This window comes from Embiotoca jacksoni, unplaced genomic scaffold (genome assembly GCF_022577435.1).
Source record: "Embiotoca jacksoni isolate LCO1_2020_lvr unplaced genomic scaffold, fEmbJac1.0.p SCAF_18, whole genome shotgun sequence".
Taxonomy (NCBI): Eukaryota; Metazoa; Chordata; class Actinopteri; family Embiotocidae; genus Embiotoca; species Embiotoca jacksoni.
The window spans coordinates 1,498,758-1,523,758 of NW_027185318.1; the positions used below are offsets into that span (position 1 = coordinate 1,498,758).

The window sequence follows — 25,001 nt, forward strand, 5'->3', positions numbered from 1 at the left end:
AGTTGTCAGGATTTGACTGCCGGCGTCTAAAGAAGGAAGTCCTCGTCACATTTGCTCCCGGTAGTAAAAACTGCTCGTCCGCTCTCCTTTGTGAAACCGATCCTCTATTCCTCGATTGACTTTAAGTATTTCCTCTTCCTGTCTGAGAGCAGGCCCTGGGGAGCAGCGCTTTGACATAGATGAAGTCTCAGCTGATTGGAGGAAACGTGCTCACTTTACAGGGACATCCATCACAGGAGGAAGTGGGCTTCATTGGGTTACATGACAACAAACACACTTTCCACCAGTCAGCTTATGAAAAAAAAAAAAAAAACACGAACCAAAGCAATGACCGCTGTCAGGTCGAGCTTTTATTAGTTAACTTTTCTTTTACTTTTAAATTCTAATGACTGTATGTCTTTTGCTGTTCTTTATGGCTGTGCATAATTTCAGATAGTAATAATATTAATTTCTTTCTTTGTAAACAACAGGGGTAATTTCATTGTGTGTAAAGAATCATTTTATTATTCTGTTAATATGAAAACTTCCAAATCACTAAATTTGAAGATATAGATATGGACACATGAAATGTTGTTGATCACAGGCTCCCTTCAGTGGCTGTTCTGGAGCTTTTGATCGTTTCATATCGTCTTCCTCAGCTGATGGAGTTCGTCTCGTTGTAAACGTTGAAATTTTGATTGAAAATTTTATCGAGATGAGATTTCATAAGACCACAAGTGAAAGCTCTATAAAAACTCTGGGATGCCCACATACTGGTTCATCAATTGGATGTTCACTACTTCCAGTGTGTCATTTCCTATTTCCTGTCTGTCACCTCTCCGCCCCCAACTGGCTTACCCGCCCCCACCCTCCTCCACCCCCACTTTTAATCACACCAGGTTAATTAAAAGGCCATCGTGCCTTTCTGCAGCCTGCCCCCCTGGCTTTATTACCCCCCTCGCTGTATACTTGCTCTGCTGCCTCATTCACCCTCCTGACACACACACTTTCTATCACACGGAAATGGGAGCTCACCTTGGCGATGGGGAGGAGGTTGAGGGGACAAAACAGAGGAAATGAGGAAATGTGTGTGTGAGGTGGGGGTGGGGGGGTGGGGGGCATGTGGGTGGGGCATCCAAAGTTCAATGTCATTAATTGGTCACCATTTGAATATTAAGTGAAGAACTCTGTTAATTAACAGGATAATAAAAGTGCTGCTGGCTGGAAGGGGACGGACAGAAAGAGGTGAGGGAGGGAGGGAGGAAGGAGGGGGGGGGGCTGTGGAAATGGAGGGCATATGGTGAGCTGGAGAGGAGGAGGTGGAGAGAGAGCGGGCGAGGCTGGGTGCGAGGTGATAAGAGGGAGAGAGACGTCCGTGGGTAAAGGTCTGGCAGTGGTAATTTGCGGAGAGCCGCGTTAATTGTCATAACCTTTTAAATGGCAGAGTTTATCGGAGTCCTCTAAATGTCCCCTCATATCGCCAAGGCAACCCTGGGCCTGCCGCAGTCTGATTGGCCGCCTCTGACGAGCACTTAAGCTTGATGAGTTTTCAGGCAAAAACTAAATGATAAAATTGAAAAAGAAAACAAAATGCTATATAAACTGTATACAGTATGTCAGTTTTTTCTGTGTATGAGTGTGTGATAGTGTGTATGCATGTGTTTGAGATGATGTTTTTAATTTCGTGTGTTTTTATTTATTTTTTTTACCTCCACATTGACTGACACTCGCTAATTGCTCGGCCAGAATCCGTCAATGTTTTTTTTGTTTTTTTCTCCTTTTTTTCGATTTATGTTTGTTTTTGTACAGCCGAGCTGCAATTCAAATGCAAATGAAGAAGAACGGAGAGGTGTTTTTGGAACGGTTAGGACAATCATAATGGCTCAGAAAAAAAGGGGGCCGGTAGTTAGCGGCACAGCGCCCTAGGGGCCTCATTTAGCTGCCATTTGTGAGGAAATGCCGCTACATTTGTTCCTGGATACAGACTTCAGAGACGGAGAGAGAAAGAGAAAACACCACAAAAATGTCACGGTCAAAGTGGAGCTCGCCAACATGCTGCCGTCATTCCTCCGTGTGTTTGTTAAAGTCATGTGGGGATGCACCGGTTTTGGTGGTTGTCCTCTTTAACTGGGAGCCAAAGCATTTGAAGTGAATGGGCGGATGGTGGTGGTGGTGGTGGTGGTGGTGGTGGTGACACGGACTTACAAAGAGTGTGTGAAGTGAAGATGGTACAAAGGACTGACTCTTATTTGATTAGTCTGTGTAGAGGAAGACGAATGAAAGGCTTGGCAGTAGCATCTGCAGCTAACACTGTCAGCTACATCTGACATCATCCCTAAGGAAAGGCCGGGACACATACTGGTGTGTGTGTGTGTGTGTGTGTGTGTGTGTGTGTGTGTGTGTGTGTGTGTGTTGTTTGTACATGTTCATTTCTTTCTGTTTCTGCATATGTTTATCTGTTTCTGTGGGCAAGAATGAATGCTTACTCCTGTGTGTGTGTGTGTGTGTGTGTGTGTGTGTGTGTGTGTGTGTGTCCTATGTCGGCGCGCTGGTCCTCTCTTGTAGTCTCTTTGTGCTAAAGGTCAGGGGGATTGCTGAGATAGAATCCAATCTGAAGGACACAGCACTAGAACAGGCCCTGCTACAAATGGAGCTATTAAGATAGACACACACACACACACACACACACACACGCACACACACACACGTGCACACGCACACACACCCCTCACCGTTATACAGTGGAGGAAGTCACACAGGCGTCTTCACATTCACAGCTATTTCCATTCTAATGGTCACCTGTTCCCTGATGATAATAACAGGCTGCGTCGTCCGTCCTGGAGTGACGGCTGTAGGAATGCCCTGTAATACACCGGCAGCACACAGCATGTGGAAAAGAAATCTGAATGTAACTGCAATGTTTTCCAAATATTCTGAAATGGATCAAAAGATGTAAGTGTCAAGAAAACATGAAAGGCAAGAACATCATAGCCAAACATTGATTTGTCACATTTTTCAAAGCGCGGTTTAGTTCGCTCTCACTGCTGATTGTTGCTTCAATTACGGTTCAGTCAGTCTGATTGGTGTGAGCATGTGTGCGTATCTCCAAGTCTGATGAATATGGATGTCCTGCCCCCCCCCCCCCCATCCCACCTCCCACCTCCCGTCCCTGATGTGTAGAAGCTTTTTGTACATCTGTTATGTTTTGCTTTGTTTTGTTTTTTCTTTTCTGTAGACCAGTGAGTTGTTTTTTTCCCCATGTCATTAACAGCCAAATATCGCCTTCAATAGTAATTACTGGCGGAGATCACGGCATACACTCCCAAATAAAGACATTCAAAAACAGTACAGTGGAAACAATCTCCGTTTCTTATTCCTGTCTCATCCTGACATCTCAACGTGAACGTGGGCTTGTCTTCCCCGTGGACAACACACCGCCTGTCCTCGGGGTGATGTGGCAGGAAGAGGTGGTCAATGCACACTGTGTCCATGGCGTGTCTATGGCGTGTGCATGGCGTGTGCATCGCGTGTGCATGGCTAGGCAGCGTGTTTTGCGGGAGTATGGGCCTCTCCTAAAGATACGCAATTAAGCTTAATTTTTAATGAATATTAATGGAATTAGCGTCAGATTTTGTGGAGATGTGCATCTGCCAAGGTGCAGGGGGGGGGAAAGAGGGGGATGACTAATTCATTTGGTAGTCATGAGAAGAGCGGTGGAGACGGGGTGGGATGCAGGGAGGAGAGTAGTGGAGGTGGTGTTGATGAAGAGAATCAGGGGGGAGGGAGTGAGGGAAGGAGATGGAGGAGTGGAGGTGGGATGGAAAAGGTGACGAGGAAAGAGGAAACGTGATGAATAAAGCAAAAGGAGATGAGAGAGAGTGGGAAGGATGCGAGGTGGGCAGAAGAGGAGATGAATCGAGACATGGTGGAGTGATGGAGAGAAAAAGTGCAGTAAAGATCTAATTTATTTGACTCTGATTGTAAAGCAAACCAGTCAGATTGAAGCAGGACACTTCCTGCTGTGGGGATGTAGAACGACAACAAGTCTGACATCTGCAGAAAAAGTTTAAAAAAGCAAGAGCAGGAAATGAATGTGCACAAAGGATTGAAATGTCAAGCATATATAAGAAAAAAAAAATGCCATAGTTTAAGTCTTCACTTCAAAAAAAGACGGATGTCAGTCAAAACCAGCTGAACCTAATGGCTGTGAGTTTTGTTCCGGTTGTAGTGGCATCAAACATGTTCCAGGTTTTTTTGTTTTTCTTTTCCAAGGCAGGCAATCAAACTCATACAAGCAAGGCGAGGCAACATTTCACCTGCTTGAATTTAGAGTCGGGAAATGTGGAGTGCAACCAACCAAAAAGGCGCAGTACAACTTTCTTAAATGAGGTGTGAGCCAAAAAAAAGAAAGTGTAAAATTGTTTTTATATCATGACTGCTGTTTGAGGTACCAACGTGGCCTCGACCACTAAAGGACTAAAATTGTACCTGCTGCGGGTGGTGTTTCATAATCTTACTTTTGACCTGCCTTTCGTGTAAAATAGAGTTTTTCCCTGCAGGGCTAAGCAGCAGCACAATGTAATGCAACAGTGCTGAAGATTTAATTTCAAGCTTTGAAAGCAGATGCAAGTATCATATTACGAAACCATCGTCGGCGCGCAACAGTGACACGTTTCTGCTTTCCGAACGTCTCCCACTCGCAGCCCGACTCCCGCTCCTGAGTGGCTGGGATTAAGGTGGTGCCGCAATATTGATTTACGTCCGCATAAAGCCTCTCCGGCTCTATATATTACACCACATTCAGCAGTCATCTATTCAATCAAATCTAATATTACACTGCCTCTCCACACAGCTGTCTAATAGCATTTAACTCACAGTTTGATTCCTGCATTCCCTCATGTACTTCAAACGCTTGCCTTCAATATCCTTCATTCGTTTCTACTATGCCAAGATGAAGTCTATTCAAAAGCACGGAGGATGAATGAGCGTGTCTCTCTCGCTCTCTCTCTCGCTCTCTCTCTGTGTGTGTGTGTGTGTGTGTGTGTGTGTGTGTGTGTGTGTGTGTGTGTGTGTGTGAGTGAGAAGACAGGATTAGCTGTGGCCTTAGGCTTAAGGTATGGAGTGGAGTGTATTTTAGAAGCTTCTAAATTAGCTGGGAAATGGGATTTTGAGACAATGGACTGGAAAAAACTCAAATGAAAGGATGCACTCGCAGCACTCCTTCATTTGCCTCTGATGTTCTCTCGCTCCCACTTTTTCTAGTCTTTTCTTTTCTTTTTTTTTTACTGTCGTTTCTCTCCATCTTTTCTCCCCCCTCCTCCCCCCCTCAAAAAAAATTCTCCCTTTTTTTATTAGGGCCCGAGCACCTAATGGTGCAAAAGCCCTTTTGTCATTTCTTCTTCTTATTTCTCTCTCCGTGCCCTCCCTCCTCCTCCTCCTCATCTCTGTCCATATTACAGTTGATAGTAATGATGTAAGAATGTGAGTGTAAACAGTAGTATGAAGCTAACCTCACTTTGACCCACTTAAAACAGAAATCCCCCCAAGTGCACACACACACACACACACTACAGACTCATGCCTGAGTAAATATTGTACTTGGTTCAGCAGCCACTCGTCTGTTCTCGGTTCACTGTGAGCAACTGTCTCTCAGTGTACGTTTGTGGGAGCTGAACTGTCCACCGATCAGAACGTCACCACATTCCTCCTCCTCTCTAATTCTTCCGCTCCTCCCTCCTTCGTCCAGGCTTTTATTTACCTGAAGAGGTGTATTTGTGTCTGAGTCGGGTTTCCGCCCATGCCATAAAAGCCTGAGGTTTGGCGATGGTCCAGGCCCCCACCTCGTGGATAAACACAGGGGGGGTGTGCACACAGACGCATGGCTCGCCCAGCGTTCTGACAAGGAAACTAGCATGGCTTTCTTTTTAAAATAGCACCTCTGTTCTCTGTTGCGGTCCCGTTGTGAAGCATCTCTTTGCATCCACCCACTTCTGTGGTGATTTGTGATGCAGTGATTGAACCACATTTGGGTGTTGCAGGGTTTTCCCTGGTTAGGAGGGCGTTTGCACGTTATGATTGGAATAACAGAGCTGTTGTGTCACAATTATTACTCGATCTTATATTTATTTGACTGATTTATTATGTTTATTTTTTTAAATGAAAAATGTCTCATTATGGAAGTCTAACTGAGATCAAGATCCCTTTTTACAACAGAGACCCGAGAACAAATTACACAAAACACAACAGTACAGTCGCAACACAAAGCAGTCATCACACACAGAAACACTAATTAAAACTACCACAAATATCTCTAAAGAAATCAGCATGTAGACATATTACGACCCTCAAAGGAACGACTGTCGTGAAATCGTTTTATTTGCACGGATTTAATCAAAATGATTATTAGTGCTTTGTTGTTTACATTTACTGTGTAAGACTGAAATAAATAATATTTTTTTTAAAAAAGGAGAATGAAATACATGCTTCACAACAGTGGGCATCTGCTGTAAATCATTGATCCCATCAATATATTTTTTATTTAATTTTTTTTAATCATTTTAATTAGCTCTAATTACTGGAAAATTTTGATTCGTCTTTAGTTACTTTATAATGTATTAAAACTTAAAATTCTGCTGAATTTTGGAACACTTCATTCTTTTCTCTGCTTCCTGTTTTGAACCATGTGTCAATGAGAAATGATGTAAAATCATGGCAGCAGGACATGATGCCGTCTTTCTGGTCCTTTCAGGAGACATTAGGACATTTAAAATGTTTCTATTGTTTTTGAGTCAGTGCTTCAGGGATTTAATTGGCTAATAACTGTAATCTGGATTTGAACTGACTTTTCTGGGGCATTTAACATCATCACATTACTTTCTCTTAGTAACGGATGAATGAGTACATTAACTTGTCGGTGGTCGTGTAGCTATTAAAACAAACTGTAGACAGTAACCTTGCAGGTAATGCATAAATATTCTTAAGAAATTAACTTGATAACAGATTTTGTTAAAGAAACTACAAAATGACTATCATTCCTCCATCCCTCATAGCCTGGATGCACAAATTATTACACCATTAATGCTCTAATAATAGATCACTTCTCACATGATACACCTCTAGCTGTGAAGGATAATCTCCAGCTGTAAAATTATATCACCTTGCTGACAGGAATATTGCCCACCTACTACAGTATAATCACACAGCAGATAAGAAATCAAACTGTGGGGTAAAATGGCTTTTGAAAGTAAAAACCTGAAGACTGTGTGTGTGTGTGTGTGTGTGTGTGTGTGTGTGTGTGTGTGTGTGTGTGTGTGTGTGTGTGTGACACAACTGTGTAGTTTTGTATGTTGTGTCTGGTTGTGTGATCTCTCGCTGCGTCTCGCTGATCAGTTATCACTAATCCTTCCACTCAGAGCTCTTTAACAAGTTGCCATTGTGCTGCCGACGCTTAACATGATGGAGGAACGACCTTCGTGGTGAATGAAAAGAAGGAGGGAGAGGGAAGAAGGGCGAGATGCAGAGGGAGGGAGAGGGAGAGGGCAACACCTCCGACAATGGGGAGAAAATTGGTTTACACTAGATAGGCTTGTGATTACAGAGGGAAAGAAAATGACTTGGATTGAACAATAGGCCCGAGTGTGTGTTTGTCCGTGTGTATGTTTGGAGGATTAGCGAGTGGTCGGGTCAGGATGTGGTTGAAATGAATCGGCGGTGATGTCGTGTTGAATGGTTGCGTGTTTGGGTGTTTTTCAGGCTGCGTGTACTGTTACAGTGTGCGTCTGTGTATTTCCTCGTGCAACATGCCTCTTTGTGTTGTGACTCGATCTAACTGCGAATCTGGATGTCTTTATTATTACAGCTCTGTAAACCTAAGACACACTCAGCTGTCCAATTTGTTCCCTCATCTCTCTCTTACACTTTCAGACTCTTGTCATCATGGCAGAGTGTGTAGTTGCCTAATCTGTAACTAATGTTTAGCACCAAAAGGACTTTCTGATTTCAGCTCAGAGACTCAGCAACCGAACTAATGTTAATGCAAATATTAGAACAAAAAGGTTTTGTTTTTTTTACGTACATACATGAACATTTTTGCAAGAATCCTGTTTTTTGGAAGGATCCAAATTTGTACATCAAAGAGTTGTGACAAACATGTCTTGGAGGCATGGTATTTTACAGCTGAACCATGAAATTATTACATTTAACCTGTTCATGGATGCAGCGTGTCGTAACCAGACTGATTTGTAATTACCTCGAGCACTTTTTACTGCATTAAATATGGTGATTTTCTCCTTTTTTAATCAGCCGATGCATTTGTTAAACTTCTGATATCAGTGTCCTTTAGTTCTCTTAAATAATCTTTTTTTTTTTTTTTTTATGCAGTGTTGACCTACAAAGTCTTCTTCAAGCAAACAAGCTATAGATGCATACAGACATTATTTTATATCCTTCTTATAGACACTGTGTTTTTCTTTTTCTTTTTCCTTTTCTCTTTTAGGAGGCCCAGCAGGAAAGCTACAGCATCAGGGCTCCTGCCCCAGGGAATTCTGGGAAGGCCAACAATGAGGATGGTGTCTCCCAGGACCGCCCCTCCAGTCTGCCGGTAAGTGATTGACAGCTGTGTTCACATAGGAGCACAAAGCAATGGTGAATATGACACATATAGTTGAATACAGCATCAGTAGAAAAACGTACTATATCATAGACCTGCTGAAAAGGTTTTTCAGTGTGAGAAAAAAAAAAGAGGCAGAAAGACTTTTGTTTTATACACACATTCAAACACATCATCAAACCACAAAGAAACCTTCTTTCCATGTACTGTATTTCCAGCTTCTTGCGCAATGTGCAGCTTTAAGCCGTTTGGTCCAATGAGATTGCTCTGCTCACCCTGTGACCCGCCTCCGTCTGACGTCTCGTGGGATTTGACTGCTCGCTTCAGAGCTTATGTCTGTGTTTTGACTGGCGTCCACGCCGAAGGCAAAAAGGCCACATGTATCATCCCGTGGCCTAAGCACCATACACTCACTCACACATACACCCACATGCATAGGAAAGCATATGCACCGACACAGACATTCCCTCCACGCACACGCACACGCACACACACACACACACACACACACACACACACACACACACGCTATCTCACAAGCACACACCCGCATGCACAGCCTCTTTGGCATTTGGGAGCTGAAAATCGTTAAGCAGGCTGGCTGTAGGAGTAATTGAGAAGAAATGGTGAGACCGGGCTGATCTACGAGCGGAGAGAGACGTGGGCTGTTCGAGCTTTTTTGGCTAAACTAATCATTTCTCTCCTCAGCTCCTCGGCACATTCAAGAATAGAATAAATAGACATTTGCAAATGGTCGCAAATATTGGCAGTGCTTGAGGTGTGTGCAGTTTATTTTACCAGATACTTTGGAACAGCCCCAGGAGTGGAGAAAGAAACGGCAAGAAAAGCTGAATTAAGTGAATGAACTCCAATTAAGCCATAATATTCTCCATATACGGCTGCTCGCATCGGCCGTCCTCAGTCGCTCAACACACACTCAGGGTTGACTTTGCTTTGTTTCCAATCAGCCCTGATTTATGTCATTTTACAAGGGATTCCTATCACTCCTCTTTCTCACACAATCACACTCTTTTTTTTTCTCTTTTCCTCCATAACATACTAATAGTATGTCATCTGCTTTATCTTGCAATTTCTCCTTTTTTCTTTCATTTTCGCTCTCCCACACTCTTTACCCCCCTCCCCCCCCTCTGTGTTTCTCTCTAAAGAAGCATCATGAAAGCTTTCTTTTCCCCCTCTCGTGCTATAATGAGAAATGGCCTTGATGTATCAATGTGTGAATCCGAGAGAGCAAGCCGAGGCAAGGAGCCACTGCAGTCGCGGGGGCCGATCTATTTGAACCGCCGCCGCTATCACCCCGTATTCCCTCACCACTTTAATCCTGGCGTTTTACCCCTTGGGTTCTCCGTGTGTTTTCACTTCCCATCCGAAGCGCACGGCTCGCCGAGATCCTAATCGGCGGCAAGTTTTGATGAGAGAGAGAGACAGAGAGAGGCAGAGATGGGTCGATAGAAGGGGAATGGGAGAAGGAGAGAGAAATCGCTCGGCGTTTGCCAGCTTCTTCCAGCGAGCTGTCACGGCAGAGATGTAACCTTTTTTTTTTTATATATATAAATTCCCTCTCTCTCTTTTTCACTCTCTCGCCGGCGTTTGATGTCAGATCTAAAGCTGCTGTCGTCGTTCTTTTCCTCTTCCTCTCTGTCAGGAGGGAGGGAGCGCGGGTCGGCAAAGTGTCATGTTGTTGTTTTGGGACGAGTCGGCTGTGTGATGTGGCGGGATTTTTGAAGGCACGACCAAAGGGAAAAGCGCTTTAGTAACTTATCACAAATGCAAGTCACACTGCCCCTTGGGTCGTTTAAAATGTAATGCATTGGAGATGCAGCACGCCTTGGGTTGGATGCCAGTGTACACGATCTGTATTGTTCATGCTGCTGTTGATCAAAAACAAACTGAGCAGCCACCGCTCGTTTGTTAGCATCGCATTAGCCTTGCTGCGAGCGTCGATCATTTATGTACATTTCCATTATATGACGGCAAAAAATTAATGCGGGATTTCCATTGTTTTTCCTTTATTTCGCTTTGATTGAATGTTTTTTTACATTTCGGTCTGTTGGGCTAACGCTGGCCTTAGGTCTCCAACTACAGTATTCTTCTGGCAGTATTCAGCCTCTTCAGATGGTCGCTGGTTTTGTCGGTTTTGACAATCAGGTGTCAGAGCAAAGCAAAAGATTGTGTTTCGAGAAGGTAAATCACATCCATCCATCCGTCATCTATACCCGCTGTATCCTGAACAGGGTCACGGGGGGCTGCAGCCTATCACAGCTCACTTTGGCCGATCTTTGACAGATCGAAGATGAACAACATGGCAGTGACATTCATTTATTTTCTCTCCCTAAGCTGTAAATTTGAGCAAAATCTGTCGCCAACAGTTCTGGTCGTTTGTCCCATGAGATACGTGAGACTTCACTGTTTGGATTGAGTGTTGTCATTTTCTAAAGGACCCTGACTGTGTGTGTGTGTGTGTGTGTGTGTGTGTGTGTGTGTGTGTGTGTGTGTGTGTGTGTGTGTGTGTGTGTGTGTGTGTGTGTCAATTACTGGTCAATAAACTGTGACATGTTGGTTGCTGACTTCATGATTGGCACCAAACAGCATTTCATCTGCTGCCTTATTACTTCCACTGATGTTTTTCTGTATGTGGGAAAAAAAACAAAAAGGGGAGTGAGAGCTCTTTCTTTCTCTCTCCATGTTTTGCCGACCGTTGCTAAGACAGACCCGCTGATCCAGGGCCACAGTAAGGTGAGGAGTCAGGGTTTTCATACCCACCACTGGCCTCCACCCCAACCCTCCACCACCCCCGTTCCAGTCACTACATGTTCCCTGCTCTCCGGCGTTCCCCTGACAGCCTGCCAAGCTGCTGCACAGCCTCCCATCCTCTGGGACATGGGAGAGGATGGCCAGCCATGTGGAAAGACAGAGTGAGAGCTGAGGGTGGGAGGGTGAGGTGAGGGAGCGGGGGAGAAGGGGTGAAGAGCTGGATGAGAGAAAGAGAGAGAGAGAGAGAGAGGGCGTGAAGCGATGAAGTGAAACGTGGTTATCTTTTTGTCACTTGTTCAGGGTGAGGGATGTTGTATTCAGGCTATGGGGTCCCGGCAGTGGTGTGTTATTCACGTGCACAGACACACACACACACACACACACACACACACACACACACACACATAGGCAGACAGACAAACAAACACATTCTTGTAAGTCTTTCAGTTCTCATTTGCCCCTTCTTGACTTATTTTCCATCATACAAAAGAGAAAATTCAGAAACACTATCTCTCTGCCTCTTCCCTCTCACTCCTGTCCACCTTGCCCTCCTCTGTTTTTCCGAGTGTTAGGTCATGAATGATTGACAGGGCACAGCTGGAGCAGCCTGCACCCCCTCCCCACCTCAGTACAACCACACACACACACACGCACACACACACACACACACACACACACACACACACACACACACACACACACACACACACCTCTTTGCTCGCAAACACACATTCAGCACATACTTTGATGCACATTCTGTCCTTAGTGAGCCGTTTTCACACACCGTGTGTGTGTGTGTGTGTGTGTGTGTGTGTGTGTGTGTGTGTGTGTGTGTGTGTGTGTGTGTGTGTGTGTGTGCTCTATCAGAGCATGTCAGTCAGGCTGCCTATACAGTATGTGCTCCCACTCTGGCTCTCCCTACTGCTGTGTTTTATTTTAGAGTCCCCAGGCAGGCAGACAGGCCAGCAGGCAGCACAGAGTAATGTCATCCAGCAGGGTTAGATTCAGCCTCCACATTAGTGCACACGGGGGGGCGAGGCGAAGAGAAAAGGAAGCAAAGGAAATACAAGGGAGGAGGAAAGGAACAGAGTGATGGGGGGTGCGGAGAGGGAGGAGGAAAAATACATCACAACATGGTTTGGATATACAGTTTAGAAAACTCACAATAAAAACACTAAAATATCGACATATGTTGGTAAAGCAGTTATCGACTGTATTTAATGTCGGAACGTCCTGCCTATCTACTGGTTTGTGTGATAAATACTTCGAATATATTTTTGCACCATGTGAAGGGTGTGTGGGGGGGGGGGGGTCTCTGGACCCTGCTGCCTATTCTTAGCACAGTTGCAGCACTGAAGGCCCCAGCAGCTCTCTGCCACTGCTGTGAGCACATAGCAGCTCTGAGAATAGGACAGCCGATCTGAAGCCGGTTTCACACCCTGCAGTAAATAGGAAAGGAGGGGGGGGGGGGATCATGGTCATGTCCGTCTTAAACCTGTACATCTAATATGAGTACAAGGGATTCATTCAATGGCACTTTGTGTTGGTAGTCCATAGGTACCCCACAGGATTTCAGAATTTACCATAGCATTGGGTAGCACTACTGCGCGCACACACACACACACACACACACACACACACACACAAAATCCACGTTTTCACCTCTACCCTTTTTCACCGCAGACCCAGATATCATGACACAGCGAGTCGGAGGACCCTGCCTTCATCTAAAATGCAGACAGGCTATTTTTCCGCTTGTATGCTGGCCTGTTTTCGTTTGCTCCTCATGAATCATTTAGTGCGCACACACAGTTTCATGTACACGCATAGTATTTTTTGATCCCCAAGAGCCGGGAACATGTGTTTATTCCGGGGTTTACCATTTGTTCCCCTACAGCTTAAAAACACCGATTAACAGGAAGTAGAATTGATCTGTGGGAAAATTTCTGAGATAATTCACAATAACAGATGCAATAAAATCTGATTAATAGACATATTCTATTCTCATTCAGAAGTTGTGTTTACAGTTATTTGTAGCTACTTTAAAATACAGATAAAGGGTTGAAATCAGGTAAGCGCTATACATTTTTGTCTCCAGTGCTCCGAGTCAGGTTTGAAACGATGACTCCTGTCAACCCGCAGCATGTAAGTTCAAACCTCCTCGTTGTCAAGGAGCTGAACTTCTGAAGTGTCCTTTAGCAGGACACCGAAATCCCTTCGAGCGCTCCTCAGCAGCTGACTGCACTCTCAACCCCTGCACAGGACAGTTGCACCAAAAGAGAATTTCTCAACAGGGATCAATGAAGGTTGTTTCTCTTTCTTTTTTCTTTTTTTTGCCTGCAGGATTTCAGTTGTATCTTATGGATAAATTTGATGGCTACATACTGTTCTACCTACCAGGAACTATGTTGGCCAGTGCAGGTTGTTAGAGCAAACTGGTAACACAAGGCTGAGCAGCAGTGGTTCTGAGAGGGGGGAGGTAGGGGGAGAGGAGACGGGAGGGGGGCATCAGCTGCAGAGGAGGCCATGTTTATACCCATCCACCCTTGACAGGCTGGTCTGGCTGAAGCCCTGCACAGCAGAGCAAAGGGCAGATAGTAAACCTGTGTGTGTGTGTGTGTGTGTGTGTGTGTGTGTGTGTGTGTCACACACTCACCTACCTCCATGCTCACACACATGTACACTCCCAGTGTGTGAGGCTTTATGATTTCAGAGTGAGAGGGAAATGGAGAGGGATGAACTTGGTTAAGAAAACAGCAGTCCGGCTCCACTGGCGCCTCTCCATCAGCCTCTCCTACAGAGGAGGAGAGGCAGAGGGGGAGATAAGGGAGGAGGGGGAGGAAAGTGAGCGAGGACTGACCCTAGAAGGAGAGAAATGTTCCCCCTTCTGCATCTTTTTCTTTTTTAATCCTCAGCCCGTCGGATCCACGAGTCTGGCTGATGTCTTCTGTCAAAGCTTATTTCTTCGGACAGATTTGGAAGACTAGTTTAAATTCAGGACAAAAGAGGGCAGAGAAGGAGTGGCAGCTCATCGCTGTTGGTTTCCATTAATACGGCCGCATGCACACACCACTGATCTGTATTATGGTGACGAGCAGGATTCTGTATAAACACGATGTAAATGGGAAGTGAGTGACTTTGTGTGAGTTGAATGAATTTGTATGTTTATCCGTTAACATCTGGAGCTCACGGTGGGAGAAGCATCTCCGTATGTGGGTGTAGTTGGGAGTTTCTTTCCTTTGTTGTTGTGGACTGGAAACATGCATTAACACCTTCCTAACTGTCCTTCCCGTTCCACCGCGGCGGTGGACAATGTGACAGTGTGTGAAAGTAGAGGCTGCTGCATCAGGATGTTGAATGTACACAGTAAGTGAACATGACACACTGCGTGCTCCACTCGTCTGACTTGTCCTTTTTAGGTGTTGTATCTGGTGTTGTTCTTAAAATGTGAAGTTAAGATCTGGGCTCGTCGTCACCTCGGTTCCCGATTTTCTTTGGATAAAACACTCTTTCACATAGATGTCAGAACACCAAATATATCTCCTCAAGTGAACACTTGATATATAGATTTCATTTTCAGCAGCCGTTAATGCCGGATACACCCTTCTGGCACAAAGCCTTCCATTACAAATGGTGATTTTCTGTTACCACATTAATATTTAAATTAGCTGTTAAAATGACTTCAAATGTTATTGAGCCAATCTGAACCGAAGATTGGAAACATCCATTTCATTTTCATTAACAGTTTGGACGTGGGAACTTTCTTCTGTCAAATTATATTCAGTATATAAATCTGGAAGGATTTCTCTTCCTCAGTGGATAATAATGTGGACCGAAATAACAAATGTTTGAAGTTGAGTGACATTTGCTGCAGCTGGTCGTGTTTTTTTTTTTTTTTTCACAGTCCACCTTTTCTATAGCTCATGTTCATTCTTTTGGGTGTAGCGGAGAAAAACAAAGAACGGGAGAGCTGGAAAAAGAAAATGTAGTTGTACTAAGAAAGAACAAGTAAAACACAAGATGTCCCTCCTTCCTTTTCCTCCTTATTTCCTTCCCACTTTCCCTCCTTCCTCTCGTCTTTAGCTTCGCCTTTACACTCCCCTTCCTCTTCCACTCCCTATCCACTTCTAACATTTCTAGGTTTATTTTTACGTCTGGTCCTGGATGCTTGGACTCCCAGCAGGCTAGCCAGGCAGCGGGGGGAGGAAGGAAGGAGCCAGCTGAGGAATGGGGGAGAAGACAAGTGAAAGAAGTGAAGGGGAGGGAGGGAAGGAGGAAGGAGCCATCAGGGAGGAATACTCTGTCATCACCATGGCTCCCTCTGGCTGCTGGGAGGCTGAAATTACATCTGACTTTGAAGTTAGGGGCAGCGGCATTTCCAGCGTTGCTATAGTGACAGGGAGGTGTGTGTGTATGTAAACTCCTTGGGAGGTTTATTATGCATGATCCACACTGTGACTAGTCCTGATGGCATTACAGTGCTGTTATTAATCTACTCTCATAAGATACGTGTACTTTAAACACCCCCCCCCCCCCCACACACACACACACACACACACACACACATCTGTGAAATCATGCTAAGACGCACACACACACACACACACACACACGACCCATTTCACAGCTGGATTCAAACTCCATGTTGCGCCTTTTAAAGATTAAGATAAAGTTTTTTTCCTGTTATTATCTTGGAGACGGTTTAGCCGGCTGCACACTGAGCTCACAGGCAAACGCACATGCAAACACACTCAAGCACACGCACATGTAGAGTTGTTCAGATCGCAGATAGCAGTGTTTGGTTGTTTAAGCTGCTAACTGAGTCCTGCAATATTTATTGCTTTTGTTTTATCAGACTCAGAAAGAGCGAAGGAAAAAAAAAAAAAGCATTGATAGACAGAGGGACAGACGGACAGAGGGACGGAGGGACGGTACTGTAAGATGATGGAGGGATGAAGAGGGTGAAAATAAAGTAGCATTAATGCGGAGCCGGGCTCTTGCTGAGGGCCGAGCACCAATCTGCATCTCCCTACAGTCCTGCTTTACATTTTTCATGAACGCTGAGCGAGAATTAGCGACGGATTGCTGCTGCAAATTGCTTCTTCTTAGTCGGGGGGAGGGGGGGGGATGGAAGGAGGTAGAGAGAGAGATGGGTGAGATTAAGGAAGGGTTGTAACAGAAGAGAAGGAGAACAAGATGATCACGAAGAATGTGGAGAATAAAGGGGAGAAAATGTAGTCCATGTGGTCCCCCCCCCCCCCCCCATACACTTCTGACTCCAATCTCAGTCTGCTCTCTCCCCTCCAATATAGCCCACTTTCATCTTCCAGCGATGGCCTTGGCTGCTGTTCTATGGACGCTTGGTGGCTGACTGACTGACTGACTGACTGACTGACGGACGGACGTAGTGTCTGGTTTACTGACTTGGTTGCCTCCTTGCTCACATTTTCTCTGGAGAACTTTTTGCTGTTTGGTTTTGTGGCATGTCGGTTTATGAAGGCAGCAAAAACACTCATCTGTCACTAGTTTCAGCAGAGTCAGCATTAAACGGGTTTTTTAACTGCAGTTCTGTAAAAAAAACAATAGTGAGTAATTTTTTTTTTTAAATCTCAAATATTTTCAAACCACATATTATAGACTGAGTGTGTACTTGCTTCAGTGATACTCCTCCAACAGTAGACCTTGGACACATTGTCAGTGATTGCTCTCCACCGCTACGACATCACCACTTCACAAGCTCCGGATGGACCCGAAGATGTGTGTGTACCTCTATTGGTGATGAAAAGAAACAGGTTTTTGGACAGATAGAAGATGTGTCTTTGTGTGTCTTCAGGTGTGTGTCTTCGTGTGTGTGTGTGTGTGTGTGTGTGTGTGTGTGTGTGTGTGTGTGTGTGTGTGTGTGTGTGTGTGTGTGTGTCTTCGTGTGTGTGTGTGTGTGTGTGTGTGTGTGTGTTCAGGGCCTATGATTGCTGCTGTAATCTGAGCTCTCCTGCCAGCCAGTTATTACAGTTGTCGATATGGTGCTCAGGGCTTTATAGACACAAGCAACGAGACTCAGTCTGGACGCCCGCCAGAGAGTGTGTGTTTATGTATTTGTGTGTGTGTGTGTGTTTGTGTCAAAGTGCTTTATATTTGTTTGCGCCCCTGTGCATGCATATGTGTGTGTGTGCATGATCTTTTGCTCTGTGTGTATGTAATTGAGCTCTCCGCTCATGTCAAGGCCAGTTCAACAGTGTGTTAATTGCTTGTGTTGCGAGGTGTTAGTCCCAGCAGTATGTGCATGATAGCTAAGGTGTGACTGTTTATTCTTTATTCCTGCATGCATGTGCCTGAATGTGGGTGAGAGCGTGTGTGAGCCCGTCTTATTTTTGGACAAGTTTACGACAATAATGGATGGAAAATGGATAAAAGTGAGGTTGGGAGGAAAGACAGAAACAGCATGGAGAGATAAGAAAAAGAGCTTTGGTGTTTGGAAGGTGTGGGAAGACCAAAGAGACAGAATGGGAGAGAAAGATGGCGGTGGGGAGAAGAGCCTTTGACTAGGAAGTAAAGAGGGAACCGGCGGAAGCACTGAAGTGTCTCGGGTTTTTTTCCTCGAGGAATTCAGCCCTGACTGATGCCTTTTGTTCGGTCCACTTCTGCTGATTACTGTCCTGCCAGCCTATTACTGTCAGGGCTTGGCAGTGGGCTACGCTGGGACTGAAACAATACTTGTGTAACGTTTGCTTTTGTAACACTGTTGTACATGCATAAGCACACACACAAAGACACACACCACGAGGGTCACCGATGGCCCATCTTTTCCCAGTCGCTCTGCGTCCGACCATCTGCCAGAGTTGGCCGAACGATTAAACAAATCCTCTCTCTCTCTCGCTTTCTCTCTGAGAGTGTGACTGGGCTCTCTGCACAAAGCAGCAACCTGTGACCTCCAAGAGGCAGCAAGATTCACTCTGCCAACGCTCGGTGCGTGCATATCTATGCTTTTGCTGAAGAAGAAGAAAAAAAAACACCCATCTCTAGACGAATGTGCCACACTGGAAATTAAGAAACAATATCCCTTGTGTTCAGAGAAAACATCTTGTTTTTAATGGATTCTTTATGAGCTCTCATTCTTGGAAATATATCTGCTTGTTGTGAGTAAGGTTTGGTTCTTATAATTGATTCTTATTAAGTTTTAATTGTTGTGTCTCTATGGACTGAGTTCATTTTAATTGTTTTCATTATTTCATTATGTATTAAGTCCCCCTGAGTCCATATCTCGAAAAACCTCGGTGGAAAAATATCGAGCAGCCGTTACACAAATAACTACTGACCTTTCAGAGGCAACTGGTTTATATGAGTTTTTGTTAAATCAGGTGTGAACCCCTTTTATTAGTGTATCACTGCGACTGAGTAAAGACGGCCATGTTTCCTGTGGAACCTGCTGTCTGCATGGATCATTGGATCAGGATCTACTTCCAGAAATATCTTTTTTCAGTTTCCAGTATCAGATTGTTCTTCGGGTGGCAGAAACAAAACGTCATTGACATGTTATCATGTTTCATTTGATATCGAACACTTGTTAGCAAACAGAAGTGGTGTTTCTGTAAAAGATGTGAGTTTACAGCTCACTCTTGGGTTAGCTGTGTTTGGTGTTAACTACGTCCAGATGTAAATATCCGACTCTTTAGCTGCTAAATGCTGCAGCGTAATAACTTTGTGGTCATTTGCTTTGTCTGTGTGTTGTTCGGTGTTTGGCAGATAGCTTAATGTTCGCCTCTTTGCCAGATTTATTTTAGCTGAAGGATTAAAAATGAAAGATGCAATAAAGTTGTGTAGAACTTAGGGGAACTCCAGAGTCGAGTGATAATTCTCTGGGTTTATTGCTACTCACGGCACTCCTCAAACACAATCGTGTGATTGGTTGGTAATATAAACACACTGATTAAAACTAAACGGTGTCGGTTACGTGCAGATTTAGATTCTGCATGCAAAATGGCAAAACGTTCAAATACTGCTGGTTTGTCACGGACTGCTGGTGTTTTCCTTTTGGTGTCTAATTCATACACGAGACGCCAAAACCAATGTGGTTAGGATTAGAAAAAGATCACGGTTTGGCTTAGAATAGAATACCTCATAAATTACTTGACATACATTATGTAAACTAAATGTTAATAATTTACGTTACTTGAAAGAAATCCACTTTGACTTTTGCTTTCTCAGATTAAACCATGTGTCTCCTGTCTTTATTCTGTCCATCTCTAATTTACTCTTTCTACTCCGTATTCTGGATTAAAGTCAAACATTATAATATTAGAACCTTAAAATGCTGCTCACCAGCAGGAATCCATCAGTAATAATCTAATAACATGTGAAGTGACTCTGAAAGAGACCATCCAAGATTTAAAAAAAAAAAAAAAAAAAGTACTTTTACTTTTTCTTTTGCTGCCAATGTTCTACTTTTAACATTTTAAATACAGGATTACATTGCTTTTCATGGATGCTGTTTGTTCACAGCATCGTACATGTTCTCACCTGCGGGATTTGAAAAGGATCTGAGTACTTTTTCCACCATTGACCAAGAGACAAAGGTTGATTTATCCAACCGAATAGTAAAGTCATCAGTGGAATCACTGGAGGATTAGTCCTGCTCAGACACACAGACCAACACACAAACACTCAGTGTGAGTCATTTTGAAAAAAAGTCTTGTAATAGCTTTGCATAGCGTTTGGGCTAATGGCGTGCCGTGTGCTTCCTCCCAGGTTGGTGCATCCATTAGCAACCATATTACTGCCACATAATGGCTTATTGGTTGGTGGGAAAAAATTACCAAGAGGCCAAGATGAGGAGAGAGGCAGAGAGAAAAAGATGAAGAGAGAGAGTGAAAGAGATGAAGAAAGCCATCTTGAGCAGGGCCTCTGAATTGAGTTACAGCTGTTATGATTTGTCGTCTCTCAAGTAATTTTTTTCTCTCTTCTTTTTCATTTCTTGTTTCCACCCCCTTCTCCTTCACCCTCGGGGCTTCGGGAGGTTTTTATCTTTCTAATGAGCCGCTGATTCTTTTTTTTTTTTTTCTTGTCATTATCTCATTCGTTCTAGATGGAAGGCAATATTTGTCATACTGTCAAGCCAGTGTTTGCATCTAACCTGTGTGTGTGTGGACGTGGTGGAGCTGAGTGGTGTAAAGTGTTTACGCCGTGGTGTTGGTTGGCGTCGGTGGTAGAAGTGCACGCAGGGATCAGAGGAGTTTGACACGGTGGCCTCAGTCTCCATGTTGTACTCCCAGCCTTATCAATATGCAGCACGGTGGGTGCATTGCACTTGACTTGATTGTTTTAATTGGTTGGACACAGTTGGAACACACACACACACACACACGCACACACACACACACACACACACACACACACACACACACACAGAGTTACAGCATTCTGTCGTGCAACGGTTGCTCCAAACGTATTGTTGTGATGTTTTGTCCAGCGAATGTGGAAATCTGCACTGTTTGGTTCAACTTTGCATGACTCATTCTGCTCCTACACACTCAATATGCATATTCTGTAAACACACACACACACACACACACACACACACACTCTCGCACACATATACAAACAGATCGTTTGGAGTAGGGTGAGGTTTAAAGGTGATCCTCTGTTATGAGCAAAATTCATAAATATGTATAAGACATAGATTGTAATGCATGCACTCTCTCACACACACACACACACACACACACACACACACACACACACACACATACAAACACTCTCAAACCCGAATGAACTTTCTAGTGTGTCAGTCACTGTATGTATTTATTTCAGTGGCTGCTTGGAGGAAAACCCAGCGAGCATGTGGTTACTTGCTGGCTTGGCGTGTGCGTGTGGGCGTGCGTGTGTGAAAGAGTGTGTGGGTTAAAACGAAGTGGAAATCAAATTCACCTTGAAGTGTCCTTCTCTCTCCCCTCGCCACCCCCGTATTTTTGCCTCCGTCTTTGCTTTGAACACACTGCAGCACTCAGTTCAAAGAGAAATGCCTTCTTGTGCGTGCGTGTGTGAGAGTGTGTGTGTGCGAGTGTGCTGGTGTGTGTTAGCAATGACAGCAGTGTTTGAGATGGAAAGAGGGAAAAAGAGAGAAAGACCTGCTGCTGCACTCTTCCAACATCCCCCCCTCCCCCACACCACCACCACCACCACGCACACCCCATCATACTACCCATCAAAGAGCAGCCAGGCTTAGAGGAGTACTCGTCCTTCTCCCATCACCCCGCTTCCCAATTAAAAGCAACCTGGGACCGAGGGGAGACTGAGGGTGAGGCAAGGTCAACACAGGAGAGGAGGAGGTGACGGAAGGAGAAGGGTGGAGAGGGAAGACGAGTTTTTATTTGGGCCTCAGTGACATTTCACCTCCTTGTTCCTGTTCAGGACAGAACGAGTAGCAGAGGTGGGAAAACTTGAACAGTGCTCAGTTTCCACGTGGAGTGGGGAAGTGTGTGTGTGTGGGGGGGGGGGTTAATCAAGGGACACTTACTGCTTCCCACTTTGAGCTGAAGTGGCACATTTTGTGACTTGTGTTATTTTAGAAGCCTTTGGGTTTTTTGTGCACGTGTGTGTGTGTGTGTGTGTGTGTGTGTGTGTGTGGATGGGTTGGTATTTACATTCTTTGTTCATCTTGTTTTCAATGCTGTTTGCACATCTGTGTGTGCACTGATGGGGTATATGCATGCATGCATGCATTTGAATTTGAGCTTGTGTATTTGTGCGCACACATACATTCCCGCACCGAGAGTCTGGGGGATGTTGTTGGTGCATTTGACCTAAAGGTCATCCGCCGGTAGCAATTGACAGTTTCAGATTAGTGTTCAATATGTGATATTTACAGTTGACTTTTGCACAGGATAATCAAACATGATTAATGTCTTCCATGCGCCGTGTTCGACTCTCAGCTTCTGACAAGACCTGAATGAAAGATGAAAGAGTGAAAGAAGAGAGGGATGAGGGAAGGGAGGGAAAGAAATCGGAGGACGTTGGGAGGATGACGGGGGCAATGAAATAATGTGAGACACCGAGTTTTAAAGATCTTAGGAAGTAAAGAGAGAAAAAGCCTGACTGAGACGTGAGACATTTGGACTGCAAGAGAAGAACTACTCACATCCTCATCAGGCCAGATGGAGAGTGTTTCCCCATCTCTCTCTTTCTTACTCGCCCCTCCTGGTTCCTCAGAGGCTGGTTTAAGATGAGGAAGGACAGGAGGCAATAAAGGTCACCTCGTCTTTCTCTTCCTCCCTCGTTCTTTCCATCTCTGAAATGATTTTCTCTCAAACTCCTCAGCCAACTTAATTCTGCCTCCGTTTATGGGAAGGAGCTTCACATTAGAATAAAGAAAGATTGGCAAAGACAGAAGAGGAGAGTCCTGAATCTTTACACTAAAGGTGTCCACATTTGTCTTGATAGTGAAATTACCAGAGTGGTGCTGCGTCTTATTACAGCGTCTGTCTTTAAAGACATTCTCAAGTCTTTGACTTCACACTTCTCGACAAAGTGCTCTCAGAATAAGATTAAATAAACACTTGGAACAAAAGAAAATGTGATGAAAATACAATAGTCTTAGTTTTAAAATGATTGAAAAGTCCAATGACAAAAAAAAAGAATTCAGCTCAGCACTTCATTCTTTCTGTACCTCTAAACAAAAATTACCTTTGTACCTTTAGTCTTCCATGTTTCTTCCATCTCCTACCTCATCCCATTTTTATTTCTCGTTTCTTTTCATCCTGTTCTCTTCTTTCTTTTCGACCTCATCCCCTCTTATTTCCTGTCCTCCTCCTCCTCCTCCTCCCTCCCCCCTCCCTCTCCTCCTACTCTCCTCTCTGACTCAGGAGGCTATAGTCTCCAAAAAGGTCAGTCCCGGCTGACATTTTCCGTGGAACCTCATTGATTTCTGCTCGGCGTGCTGTGATTGGCTAATCGGAGATGCCTCCATTTCCCACCAATCCCCTTTAACCAGGAAGCAAGCCAGCCAGCTGACCTCGAGGTCGCCCAGCTCCAAATAGCTTTTTTTCTGGAGTGCTTCAGTCCTCTGTGCTCTATATTTCTCTCCTCTCTGCCTGCCTTCCTCCCTGCAGGCTGCACCATGAAGAAAGAGGGAGAGGAGAGAAGGATGGATAAAGGAGGAGGATTAAGTCTTAAAATGGAAGTTTACAAGGCCAATGGTTTTCACTCTGTGGTTCATGGACTCCCACAGGACATTGATGTGGCTCCAGAGGGCCCCCGGCAAAACAAGGAATTATTTCAAATTCAGCAGAGAATCTATATTTTGTGAGAATAACAACCTGCTGTTCAGGTGTTGATCTCTGCTATTATACTGTATGTCTTCATACAGCACTGACAGCTCAGCCCTCGAATGCATGTCAAAGATCCTCCATCAGGTTGTAGGCTGAGAACCATGTTCACTGTACCTGGAGCTGTTATGACTTCTCCCACTGATCGGCTTTAACTCGATGAAGAATATGCTAACGTCCGAATATTTGACTTTCCAGCTGATTTCAACAACTGAGCCTTTAGTGAGCAACATTTAAAACAGTACAATACATATGAATCACCGTACTTAACACGGTCAGTGCAAAGCGATCAATGAAGAGATGAGACAACAAGACAAAACGCTCTCGAGCAATGCGATGTGACTTGAATTCATTTGCATGCAGTAGGAGAGGAGGATTAAAGGAGATGTGGGTGAAAAAATTCACCCCTGAGATTTGAAGAGCGTTTTGCTGACCTGTTATCTTCCCCGTAACAAAAAAAAATCCTTAAAATGATGCGGCCACACGGATGCTCTGAAGCCTTTCAGTGTGGCCTTTTCCTCTTGTTTGATGTTTGAGAAATGTTCCTGTCTTTTGTACCTTAGTGTGTGTTACACAACAGTTTTCCAACTTTGTGCTAATAATGTGGATTTTAGTGTTACTTAAGGATGGAGTTGACCCGTGGGGCTCGACCCCTCCATTTGAAAGCTAGGCTTGCTGCTTCGTATATTTCTCAGCAGGATGATGAAAGAATTAAACAACAGAAGAAACCTCCGATTATACTTATAATTCACAACCACCGAGCCAGGAGAGGCTGTGAAACGTACATTTCATCATGTGTCTGTGAGGGTCAGCCCAAAACTTATGACCATGCAGGCGTAACATGCGTGACTGTAACCAGTGGAAACACGTTGGAGCGCAAACAGAAAGCGTCCTGATAATATCTGTTGAACATATTTTGAACTTTTAAATCTCCCTCATTATAAGTTTTCCAAAGATGAAACCTATTTTTAACTGTACAGAATAGATTATATGATAAACTAGTTCCAGCTGTGCAGGAAGTCAAAAGGAGACACAGCGAATGAAAATATTGTTTTGCTATGTGATGTAAATATTCACCGTGACTGATGCTTGCTCTTGGTTTTGCATAACACAAATGAGAGATTTCTACCTCTGTCTCTTTATCCGCCGGTGTTTTCTTGCTGCCGCCCCTCCCGCCTCTCTCCGCCGCCTCCTCCTGCAGAGAAACGCCGTCCTCGTGAGACGGCAGCGGCGGCGCTGCTAGAAAATGTCCGAACGCAGCGGCGTAAACAAACAGGCAGACAGCTCTCGGTCTTTCTCTGTGAAGTGATAATGTGTTCCCCACA

The 25,001-nt window shown here is 44.5% G+C and overlaps 1 protein-coding gene across 4 annotated transcripts in view; it reads left to right on the forward strand.

Moving 5' to 3' along the window:
• Window positions 1–25,001, forward strand: part of LOC138199753 (AT-rich interactive domain-containing protein 1B-like) — a 156,160-nt gene that overhangs the window by 43,239 nt on the left and 87,920 nt on the right. For all 4 annotated transcript variants that reach the window (XM_069151930.1, XM_069151932.1, XM_069151934.1 and 1 more), the window contains exon 4: window positions 8,474–8,578. In XM_069151930.1, coding sequence (XP_069008031.1) covers window positions 8,474–8,578 — 105 coding nt within the window. The remainder of the gene's footprint in view (window positions 1–8,473; window positions 8,579–25,001) is intronic.